Here is a 12,191-nt window from a genome sequence, read left to right on the forward strand (position 1 = left end):
TGCATGGGAGAAAAGTATTGGGAAGCATTGATATTGCACACACAGAAAATCATGATGCTTTACCTTTGTTGTAATGTACTTTCAAAGTACCGGTCCTATTAGTTAACTCTTACAGTTGTACTCGACTATTTTTTTTGTCTGACCTAAAGGGCTCAACTTTAGAATTAAAGAGCATTTCCATCACCATGGAAATTAAATACTATATGAAAATAAATTTGTTGGAATACTATTTATTTCTTATTCCTCATTGAACTTTCATTTAAATCGATTTTAGGAGTTGGTTGTAATACAAATGTTTTTCAATATAACCTAGTTTTTGCCTTGCTGCAATTCACCTATTTTAGCATAGCCAATTTATTGGAGCATTATAAGGAAACTGACAGGACTAAGTATACAAAGTTTTGAGAAAGATAGCTAATTTCCTGAGAATGCAATTCTTCACATTTATAAACCAGTATCCATTTACTTTTGCAAGCTAACTTTCAAAAGCTGCAGACATAACATACAGTATAACATACATATTTCGTTTAAATAATATAAGTAATTTAAATGAAATAAAGTAAGGTCTATTTACTGTGTGTGTTGACTTCCAGCACTGGATATGGAGAGTGCCTTCTTGATGAGCCTATCAGCAGAACATATGAGCTGCCCCCTCAACTTCCCGGTCAGCTCTACAATGCTAACAGCCAGTGTGAGCTCACGTTTGGGCCAGGATCCCAAGTTTGTCCCTATATGGTATGTCTTATCTTTCAATCTAGACCCTTCTGTTTTTACTGTGTCTGCTGTATTTCATCCTCAGGGATTTCTTAGAACACACATACATACTTTCATCTTGTAGTTTATTTGCTGTTACAGCCTTTTCAGTTACATAGATTTTCAAAAATAATAGTTTTTCAGTTCTGCATGGTTCTGCAAATATACTGTAATGCCTTGTCTGTATTTTGCTGTAGTGCTCAATAATAAAACATTGTTGGGAAATAGGCTTATATAGTGTTCTTTATTGGAGCATTTGATGGTAGAAGAGGTAATAATTATCTGGAATAGGCAATCCGATACATACTGCTATACATTTGACAACATTCCTGGAAATCTTCTAGCGGAACATCCTGAGACAGTACAAGGAGTCTGTTCATACCGAGTTCAGCTCTCAATGGAGCTGATTTCTTAGTTCAGGTGCAGACTTCTTTTTGAGATTTTGAGTATAGTTGTTCAGTTGTCAATGAACTGACAATAGAAACAGAGACATCCATGTTAGAGTGTGCTAATATATTTATTGTGCTTGAATTTAACTTCTGTCTTATATTAAACAAATATTCATAGACATTTTATAATGTCAGTTTTAATACTTGTTCATTTTAATGCAAACAACATATTTTCAGTTTAAACCATACTATTATGGTCATAACATTATTTTCACAAATTGATTAAAATTTGAGGGGTAGAAAACATATTGGTGGTGTAGCTGTCACGATCGTTACTCCTCCTCTTAAGGGCGCTCCAGCCCTTCCTCGTTCTGTCCCATTCCCCACATCTGTTCCTTATTCCAGCCCCTCTTTAGTTCCACCTTTAAAGCCAGACGCAGGCGTTTGCCCGGGGCTTCTCATTGAATCCCGTTTCGTGAGAGCCCGGGGTCCTGCTGCGTCTGGCTCCGTTATAGTTTTAGTTTCCTGTTCCCGATTCCCTGTCCAGCCGGTCCCGACCCGGTTCTGGTTTTTTAAATTACTTTGGATGGATCCCCTGGTCTTGGACTCTGCCTCCTATTTTGGATTTCCCTTTTGGATTTATGCTTGGATTGTTTGCCCCGTACTCACTTCCCCTGGACACCTGCTCACCTCGGACACGCCCCCCTGTCTCCTGACCGACTCCTGCATGATATTTTTCCCTATTGTTTCTTCACCTTCCGGATCGTGTCGTCCGCATAGGGCCCGGAAAGAACTGTTCCTGACAGTAGCTGCTTCATATCCTGTAATTTTCTAGGTAGAGATGTTATAAAATGAGAAGAAGCCCTATTTTTCTTTTTCAGTTTGCTTGCAATTCTATATTTGTGGTAGAACAATAGCCTTTAAGCCTATAGTATAAATGGCTGAATTTTATTTTTTTTCCAGTAATGGCATTTCCAGTAACTGCATTTTTTCCTCTAGAATATATTCAACTTACTTTACATGGTTTATACATTCTGCTGTCAATTTCAATTAAAAATAGATTTTTCTTGGATAGAAAAATGAAATCAGCTGTGCTCAATGTGGATGAATTTCCTTTCCTAGTCTTTACCAGCCTGAATAAGGTGGAAAATAACCTGAATGTTGATTCATTTAACATACAGACTGACAAGTCTTTTTCAAACATGTACAAAATCATAAAACATATATACCTGTGACTCGGTTTGTTAAATACCATTGAAGCCCATTTATAACTACCTGCTTGGATAAAGTATGGATAATTAAAGAGGGGAAGGCTGCCAAGTTGGCATTAAAGTTTGTGTTTGATTCCTGGCAGACTTACTGTCCAATTTGATCATGTATTTCAACAGAAAAATACTAAAATAATTACTCAAAGTTTGCTACCTATTCAGTCTTCTTTGACTTTTACCTGAAGTTAGACTGTAAGATCTTTGTTTTTGTTTTTATCCTTGCAATCCTCGGCATTCTTTTTTCAGAAACAGTGCAAGCGCCTGTGGTGCACCAGTGCAGAAGGGGACCTTAAGGGCTGCCGTACACAGCATATGCCACTTGCTGATGGTACGGAGTGCGGACACCGAATGGTAGGACCTACAGGGGAACACAGAGGGGAGCTATGGGGGTCTTGCTGTACAATGCATGACTTTTGGGGAAAAAAACAACATAATGTAACATTAATTAAGGTTACTTCTCTGACAAGAAGTGTTTAAAGTATTTTGAAAAAGTATTATTTAGTATTTAGTATTAAAGTAGTATTTCTATTTTCAATTTCCAAATGACTGGATCTTACCTTTACTGTGTGAAAATAATAACATGGTAATAAAATACAACTTATTCAGCCCCTTATAACTTGTTAAGGGCATTTGATTTAGTCTTTTTTCAATTTCTGATACCGGAGTTTATTGTTTCTTATAGTTTTCTGTGCAATATTATAAGCTTTCTTTTGTTAATACAATATTTAGGTTCAGCTGAAGGTTTTAAGTGATTTCCGTTTCACCAGTTTGCTTTCTTTTAAAGTAATTGCTGTAATGTTTTTACAGGAATGACTGCACTGTTAATGAAATATATGTGCTGTTTTAATGCTTAAGTCTTACTTGAGACAGCTTGTAGTGATGGCATTTGAGGCATTGACCCAATAATGGGGAAGATTTCTTGTAAAGAGAATGTTCTTAAAGAATGTCTTGGAACAAAGTGAGTTAATAAATGTCACATCTATCATTGGGAATGCTCTCATTTTGCTTCAAAGTATGTTCAGTTAACACCAGCAAAGTTCATGTTTTTTAAGTGACTGTGCCTCTTCCCAGACAAAATGGTTATTTTGCTAACCTTCAGTGATGCAGACAAAACAGTGCTTTTTTGGGTGTAGATAGGAAGGAAAGTACGACAGATACACTGTAAAAATATGTTAAAAAAGGAGTATATCTTGGGTATTCCTGGGAAATTATTTTTCTGACTGTCCCCACCGGTTAAATTCAGTCCTTAAGAAACAAAAAACATGCTCTTCTGTCACTTTGAACTTTTTATGTTTTAAAATATGTAATTTAATCTTTGCTACAGAAATAATTTAATACTCCTTTAAGACACTCCAATTTGTCATTGTACAGTAAGAACTACACAGACATTAAAATATGAAACAATTTCTGCTGGGAAATTGTTCATATACCTGGTATTATGGAATATTACTGTAAATGTGATAAGAACTGTTATGTTGATTTATTTTTAATACAGAAAATATACATACACTATTTAACTTTTATGTTCATGGCCTCAGAGGAAAGTGTGATTTGAATAGTGGTTTTGGTGTTGGCTTTTTAAAATTTGCAAATATCACACATAGCTTCTGATGAATGAATAGTAACTAGAATAAATAAACTTAAGAGTCTAATGATACTTTTTTTTAGAAATAATGCATTGAGGTGTTTTACTATCTTTTATTCATAGATATCATATACAGTCCAAGATAATTTAGGACTGTATGAGTGAACTGGGATGGATAGGTGAATAGCATAATAACATCTGCCAAACGTAGATGGTGAAGTTGTTTTTTTCTTTTTTGGGGGATTTGGACTTCAGTTAAAAACTCACAGTTCAGTTCAGAGGCGTTCAGTTATAATCTCACATATGGTGTCTTAAAACCATCTTTTAATATATTTCTTTTAAATTTCTTTTAATATTTAGATGCCAGGTTTTGCTTCTGACAGCAAATAAAAAGAATTCTGAAATCCAACATAACATGAGATTAAAGTGAAGTATTGTTTTTGAAAAAGAAACTCAGTCATTACCTTGTTCTGAACCCTTGACCTGAAACCTCTATAAAAATAAGAGCTTTTGGGTCAATGGTTAGAGAAAGTAATGGAGTTCAAGGCTGAAGCTCACTTACACAAATGTTGCACTCCAGTGATCCAGATGAAAATGGATTCTTTACTTAACTGTTTCATTCCTACCATATATTTTAACATTTTATTAACAACAAGAAAACCCCAAAAGGTAACACTACTGTGTTGGTCGTGCAGTATCAGTATCTTGTTACAACTCTTTCTGAGTCTAAAAAGTTTCAGTTTTTGAGGAAGACTTTCAGAGGCATTTGTGAAAAGAGGAGGATTTAAAATACAGCATTGATGACTAAATGTTATTTGTTGAGAACGAAACTGTTTTTTAACATCCTGCTTTTTATCTGTAGTAGTGCAATTTCAAGGACTGGTTGTTTCACACGGATTATTCTAGACCGTAATTATTGTACTGGGTTATCATTAAATGCTTTTGTATAATAATTTGATTAAAACAGATTTGTCTGTTCATGTACAGAAAAACTCTTTAATATCAAACAAGGTTTACATGTAATAGTACAAATGTAATTGGCTTTTTTTATGTCTTTGGGGAATCTGATACATGGGGAAGACTAATCTACAATTAGGGAATTGGAGGGACCTAAAAGTGCTGTCTGAGGAATGGCTTTGACCTCACCATTAGCTAGAAATTCTATTGAGTGTAACAGTAATATTCGAACACTGAAATTTATTGGTATTGAAAATGTCCAAATAGGAAGAAGAGGCGAGGATATTATTAAAATATTTAAGCATACTGTAGAACTTTCTGGACTCAGCCCCTCAATACTACCTTGTACCTTTTGAAATGAGCATCAGAATATACTGTACAGTGTAGTTCCCATTGGAAAACATCCAATGCTCAAAAAAGGAATCTAGACTCTTATTTCTTGTTTTCTTCTGTCAAGATCACATTTAAACTTGTAACTATGAGTTTCATACCTGCAAACTCTGTTGTACTTAGGCTGATAGTAAGATGAATCTTAACTAACCTCAGTATAACCAGAGATTTGTTTTAAGCAGTCCATTAAATATCTATTGATCTGGAGAACCTGTGATCTAACCTTGAACTGAGCTGTCACTAACTTCAGTTGGCAACACCGCTTCAAAATGACTTTCTACTTTTACCTGTCCCATACTGCCACAGAGATTCTACATCACCTACATCTACATAAAAGCCACTTTTTCAAGTTTGAAATTTGAAACAGAAGTACTGTCAAAATAATGAAATTGTTGAGATTTTGAGAGTTTAGATTTTCTGCAGAAAAAAGCTCCTGATACTTTAATGGAACTGACATTAGATTCAATGCACATCTTCACTTAAGCTGTGCATTGAAAGCGTTAAGCTGTTGAAACATGCATTAAGAACTGCATGCTTACTCCGCTATTCTGTTCCTGATCAGGTCATTTTTCTTTGAGTAGATCTAGATCTACTATTAACTCAAATAAAAGGCAATTGTGCCCTTGAAACTTGAGAGATAAAATTCGTTACTGGCCTCCACAGCTTTTCCTTTGGATGCAGGAATTATATGAACCTAACAGATTTTCTGGCTGAAACTTCCGTTCCTTTGACTTTTCATCTGTATTTCTGCTTTTGCTCAAGTTTTTCAAAGTACAGAGTAGTTGCATTAAGGTGGACTTTTAGTGCAATTAGGCCCATTAATTTTGATGAAACCCATTTACTGTAGCTGACTTTATGTCACTATACCTTTCCAGTTCTGTATCTAATGTTTCACACATTTTCCCTAAGCTGTTGTCTTCTTTTTGGAGAAAAGTATAATTTGAACAAGTTCAAGTAGGTACAGTAGCTGTCAGCATGCGTAAGCTGCAAAGTAACAGGTAAATGTTTATTCCATACTGCAAATAAAACAGCCTCCCCTCTCCCTCACACCTGAAGAAGGCTCCACAGCTAAACGTTGGGTCTCTTTTCTCTTTAGCATGGAATAAACCCTTACCTGTTCCATAATTTGAACAAATTATATTGGTTTTCAAATTTAGCAAGGTAATTAAACAATTTAATTGCATCTAAAATACAGATGCAGCCATCTTGAATGCATTTAAAAACCTGAGTAAGCGTTAAGCTAGGTACAATATAATGCGGTGTGTTTTGGCATGTTGAATTTAGCCCTTCACTGTCCAAACAAGATAGATAGGTGGCACTTATGGTGCATTAGATGTTAATGAAACTGTAGCATCATTTCATTTGTTGTAATGCTTCTTTATATCCAAAATTGAATATCAATATGGAATCATGTAACTAAAGGGAAATTTTGGTAGCCAAAAATAATAACTGAAGTAAAATAATATTTAGGAACATTATTAACAATATTAATTTATTAATATAAACATATTTAACATATTTATATAGCTGGTAGTGGTAGATGAAAATGAAAATAACATTCACAACAGCATTCCACCCTCTTTTCCTTCAACATTTTCTGCATTGAATTATTTAACTCAGTTACTGTGGTTATATTGAGAACGTTTCTATGTGCTTCTTTTGAAACTACATTTCCCACAAACACTTGCAAGGCTCAAATTAAAAGCAATAAACAACATATACTTAAAATTTAAAAAGCTTTTTTGAGTAATTAACGTTAATATTTAGGCTAGAATTTAGTTTTTTACTGTACATTGATACTTTGAATTGATTTTCTGTTACAAAACGGCCTCTCTTGGCACTGTTAATGGATTTTTTAGGATGTCTGTGCGGTCCAGGGCAGCTATTATCACATGAAAATATTATCAGCTATTTCATGAAACCTGTTTGATGATATTCACTAATAGAGTATATGGTTGTGAAACGTTATGAATGCTGACAAGAACTGTTTTAGTGCAAACACTACTTTCCTCATTGCAGGACACGCTGTCACTTAAATGAAGCGCTCTGAGTCACGAACTCATTAAAAAACTACACCAGTCACAAGGAATCTTTCACAGAGTTTGAGATTTTTTTTTTAACACTGAGCCATAACAAGCAGTATTAACAATGTGTGGGCATAAGAGATCATGCATGTAAAGCATACCCTGTCTGCTGAAACAATGTCTTCAAAATCAGCCACCTGTAAAGGGTCTTGACAATCTCTAGACTTTCATTCTCCTGAAAAGCTCTAATGTTTTTTTTTTATTATTTTTAGATTTGTTTGTAAAACTGTAATGTCATCTGGATCCATGAGGAAATATGACATGGTCACATTTTTTGCAGGGGATTGATTGGTTTGTGAGTCTAGTGTGGCATTACATGGGCCCTTTGTAGTCCCAGCTGTCCCGGCTTCTACATGATGAGCCACAGCTGTGCAGATCCTATAAAGGCACACTGGACACCCTTCGATGGGACTAGCAGGGCCACCCCCGGAAGGGGGGAGTTTAAACCGACAGTCCCAGAAGGGATTGCAACCGCATAAGGTTTTCTTTTTCTTTTAAGTTTTGTTTTTGCCTGTCCCATCACACACTTTCACTGGGGCAGGCATACACACGCATTTTTGTTATGCAGTAGTTCTTGTTTTGTTTTTACTTTATGCGCCCTGCTCACCAGACTGGACCCTGCTGAATAGGGTAAGTCCAGTCTGGTCACTGCTGTGCTAGCGGCTCTTTTTTTCCCAGGCTGGACCCTGTTTAATAGGGTAAGCCCAGCCTAGAGGTAGCACAGCACAGTGCTACACTTTCTTTTTGCTTTTCTTGTTTGTTTTTTCCACTCTTTTTGTATTAATTTTGGTCCCTGCTAGCTTCAGTGGTGCTTCCGTCCCCTCACCCAAGGCGAAGACTTTTTACCGCTGCTCGTCACAGTGCCGCCCGCCCACTACACACTGTCACACACGTTCTTAACCACAACATCAGGCTAAGCTGACATACCCTGGAGCAAGTTAAAGATAGAGGATATGTTGCTGTTCTTACCCAGACACAATTCAGTCTTGCTTTGTGAAAAGGAAACTCCAGACTTTTTTTAAAACATGTTTACTAAAGTTATCTGGTTAACTGAGTAATCTTGCTTTGTGAAACGTCCAAAGGGAATTCCCTGCAAAGGGAATTAAGGAGGAATCACTGTAGTATAGTAAACAATGTGTTGATTCCTTCCAATAGATGTTTTGCTATTGTTTTTAAGTACAGAAATGTATGAAAATAGACTAGTTTAAGCAAATGCTAAAGCATGTTCAGATACTGTTTGCACTCTGCTATTTTGGGTTTTTACCAAGGCCCATAAAGATTCAATGAGATGTGGAAATTGTAGAGATTGCCTTTAAGGAGCAGAAACCACACAAAGCCACAATAATCATGACTAAATGTTGTTGATATATAATATGCTGTTTTGGGATTTCTCAGTAATTTTAAGTTTTTTTTTATTTTATTTTTGAAACAGTTCTTTTGGTTTGAGTTCCTCTGACAGCAATTATAATATCAGTAATTTCCATTATTTGTTGTGTTTATATGTAATGTTTACATATATGTTTATATATAATGTTTTTTTGTAGTGTAAAGGAAAATGAAGCTTCCCGTCAAAAAACTCATCCCAGTATCTGATTTGTAGTCATTTGTAATAATAAAACATACAGGTTGTGAGGATAAAAGGCATGTTAATGTTGTTACAGTGAAAGCAGAGCTCCCAGTCACTGGATCACAAGACCGACAATCTCCAGAATGCCTGGAGAGTAAAGGAATTTAAAGATACTCTTAAACAAAATAGCAATTATGGTTTTTACATGTAAATTTGCTTTTAAAAACTGATTTTAAAGCTACTATGTATATTTTTTATCATTAAAATATTTAATATTGTTTTTTTCTGTTTCTGACCATTTTCTTCTTAGTTGTTCATTTAGTTATAGTTTTTATTAATTTGGCTTCACCAAAGATGTTAAAGTGCTTTCTCTGGCAGAGTCTTGTTTCAGCATAACTTTTCTGATGTAATACCGGAGTGTCCCATGCCTTGATGGTTACATTGTCTTCTTGTGTGTGGGGGGGGGGTACTGGGAGTAACCCTTTTATAATCTTTGATGTGTGGAGAAGCATGTACTGAAAGCTTTTTATGCTGTACAACTATATGACTTCGGAGCAGTTTGAAACCATGTTTATTATGTGTATAATACCACTTTGAAGTGTAATGGAATATATTAAAATAATTGTCAATAAAATGACTGCTAGACCATTAGACCACTAGAGAGATGAATTTTAATTAAAATATGTTATTTTCAGTTTAATACTTCATGCACCCCCAATACAAATTGTGATGCAATCGTGTGAAACACTTACGTGAGCTGGGCAGCCGCTAATCGATTGCTGTGCATCTTGTTTGATTTTTGGTAGCAGCTGGTGACAAATATATTTTTTCCTGTATTTCAGAAATTATGTAATAATTTCACACTGATATGCTAATCACTTTTCAAATATGTAACTCTGCCCCCCTCTAGCAATTGGTCCAGGAAAGTAGGGTTCATTCGCATCTAAAAAACAATCTGGTGCAGAAAGACATTTCCCTGCTTTTCACTGTAACAACATAAACATGCTTTTTATCCTCCTGACCTGTATGAGTTATCTATTACAAATAACTACAAATCAAATATTGTGTTAAGTTAAATTATGGAAAATTAATCAATTATTCAAACCAATTGCAAATATGATTCAAATGGTGATTCCGTTTATTTATAATTTAGTAATTACTGGATTCATTATTATTATTTAACATACTGTTTAACATAAAATGAATAAAAATGTCTATATAGTATACTTATTATTTATTATATGTATTCTATTTTTAGACAAATTGAGTCTTTTGTATCCCCAATGATCACTTTGTAAACAAAGTACAGCTTTTGCATTGGCCAGGAATCAAATCCGGGCCTCCCTTGTGGAAGGCAAGAATTCTGCCACTGAACTGCCAATGTGTCACTCTCACTGGATGACTTAGTGTATGGGGGAATGTAAGTTAATGAATGAGAAAGATGAGAAGATGTTGTAATGTATTTGTTCTTTTTCAAATTATAAGTTTATATAATGTTAGAATGAAGCTTCTGGATTTTTGAAAGCAACTGTTATTTAGTTCCCCACTACACACTGTTTCACTCGTACCTCTACATCAGGAAAACATAATTTCTGTGTTATCTCATATACACAATTCCGCACAGGCTAAAATATGGCATAACAGTAGTGTACATCTACTGTGTTCATACTGTGAGATTTTCTGTTCAACAGGTATTTACCCACAATACCTGCATATGACCATATAAAACAGAATACCACAAACTCAAAATAGGTTACAATTATGCATTTTGTGTACAATGCAACTTACAGTAAACAACAGACAAAGTCATTCAAATCTCTACTCAAAACATATTTTAATCTGACCTCTTTTTTGTTATTTTATATGTATACTTGCTTTTAAATATGTTTTTAAGCTACTGTGTATAATATGTTTTTAATAATCAAAATATAAAATGTATCTAATTCCTAATTCACTTTAATACACAATTACTTATAATTCTGTACACTATTTGTAATTAAAAATAATACTTCTGTTTGTGCTATACAGTATTGTGACATACAGTATTGTATCTGGAGTTGTGGTAGCAGTGTGGTAATATTATGTCTCAACAATGAAATCATTGTATTTAATGAAAGTGCACTAATGTTCTAACAAATCTGATACTGTACTGACAAACACACACAGCTGCTTTACTTTAAGGATTCACCGTGCCACCAGGCATAGTAGTGCAGCCCTGTATTGGGTTATTTGAAGAAATAAAAACATTGTGATGCCATGCCTACTGTGGTACTGTATACCTACTGACACCACTCACATTCAAGATGGTTGCATCCCATTCTAGACCCCATCATTACCACAGCTCCATCAAAATGGAACTATTTAAAACTAAATAAGCCCCAATGCTTAGTTTCAAAAATTGATTGTTACTCAGCAGATGAGTTGTTTTAAAAAGACATATCTAACCATGTTTTTCTACCTTAAAATCAATCTGCGTTTTGTGTGCAATACATTGAAAATAAATTTCATACTCACATTTCTTGATAAATAGTTGCTTGTACCCAATGATTTCCTGAACATTGCTTACTAGTTCATAATCAGCGAGACTGGTTTTCTTTGCATCTGTATAACCTAGTGTTAAAAAGATACTGTATCATATATTTATAGTGCAGCCGAAGCACCACTCCATTTATTTTTGTCATAGTCTTTTACATTGTGAGCTATATTCTCTCATTAGGAATTTCACTTGACATGTCTTTCACACTTTTAAATCTGTATGACATCAGTTTTTTTATGCTGCTACTATTTTTCCACATAACCTGTACCTATCATTCGTCAGTACTGTCTCAGTGGATAGTTTTCTGTCAATGTGTCCTTTTCTTTCACCGAACTACTGCTCTGTGTGTGACGTATTTACTACATAAAGCAAAAGTCAGTAAACTGTCAACATAACATACAGTAATGTAATATAATGTAAACATACGAAAGTAGTACAGTTGCTTTTGATTAGGTTGTCTTTCATTATTATTACAATTATGGACTTACATTAATATACAGTAACTTCAAATATCCTGCTATGTGATTTCTGCCGTTATAATTTTGTCATAACTGACAACAGTTCTGAATGTGTTGCATTTTAAGATGATAAAATTAAAACTATTTACTAGACCTATTTCAATGATTGTGTAGACATTATATTATCCTTCTTATGTAGTTAGC

The 12,191-nt window shown here is 34.6% G+C and overlaps 1 protein-coding gene across 1 annotated transcript in view; it reads left to right on the plus strand.

Annotated features, from left to right (window-relative positions):
* Positions 1–12,191, plus strand: part of LOC102692726 (A disintegrin and metalloproteinase with thrombospondin motifs 20) — a 165,268-nt gene that overhangs the window by 50,102 nt on the left and 102,975 nt on the right. Inside the window, exons 10-11 of the mRNA XM_006642906.3 lie at positions 594–735; positions 2,657–2,761. Of these exons, the coding sequence (XP_006642969.1) occupies positions 594–735; positions 2,657–2,761 (247 nt within the window). The remainder of the gene's footprint in view (positions 1–593; positions 736–2,656; positions 2,762–12,191) is intronic.

Source organism: Lepisosteus oculatus, chromosome 7 (genome assembly GCF_040954835.1).
Source record: "Lepisosteus oculatus isolate fLepOcu1 chromosome 7, fLepOcu1.hap2, whole genome shotgun sequence".
NCBI lineage: Eukaryota > Metazoa > Chordata > Actinopteri > Semionotiformes > Lepisosteidae > Lepisosteus > Lepisosteus oculatus.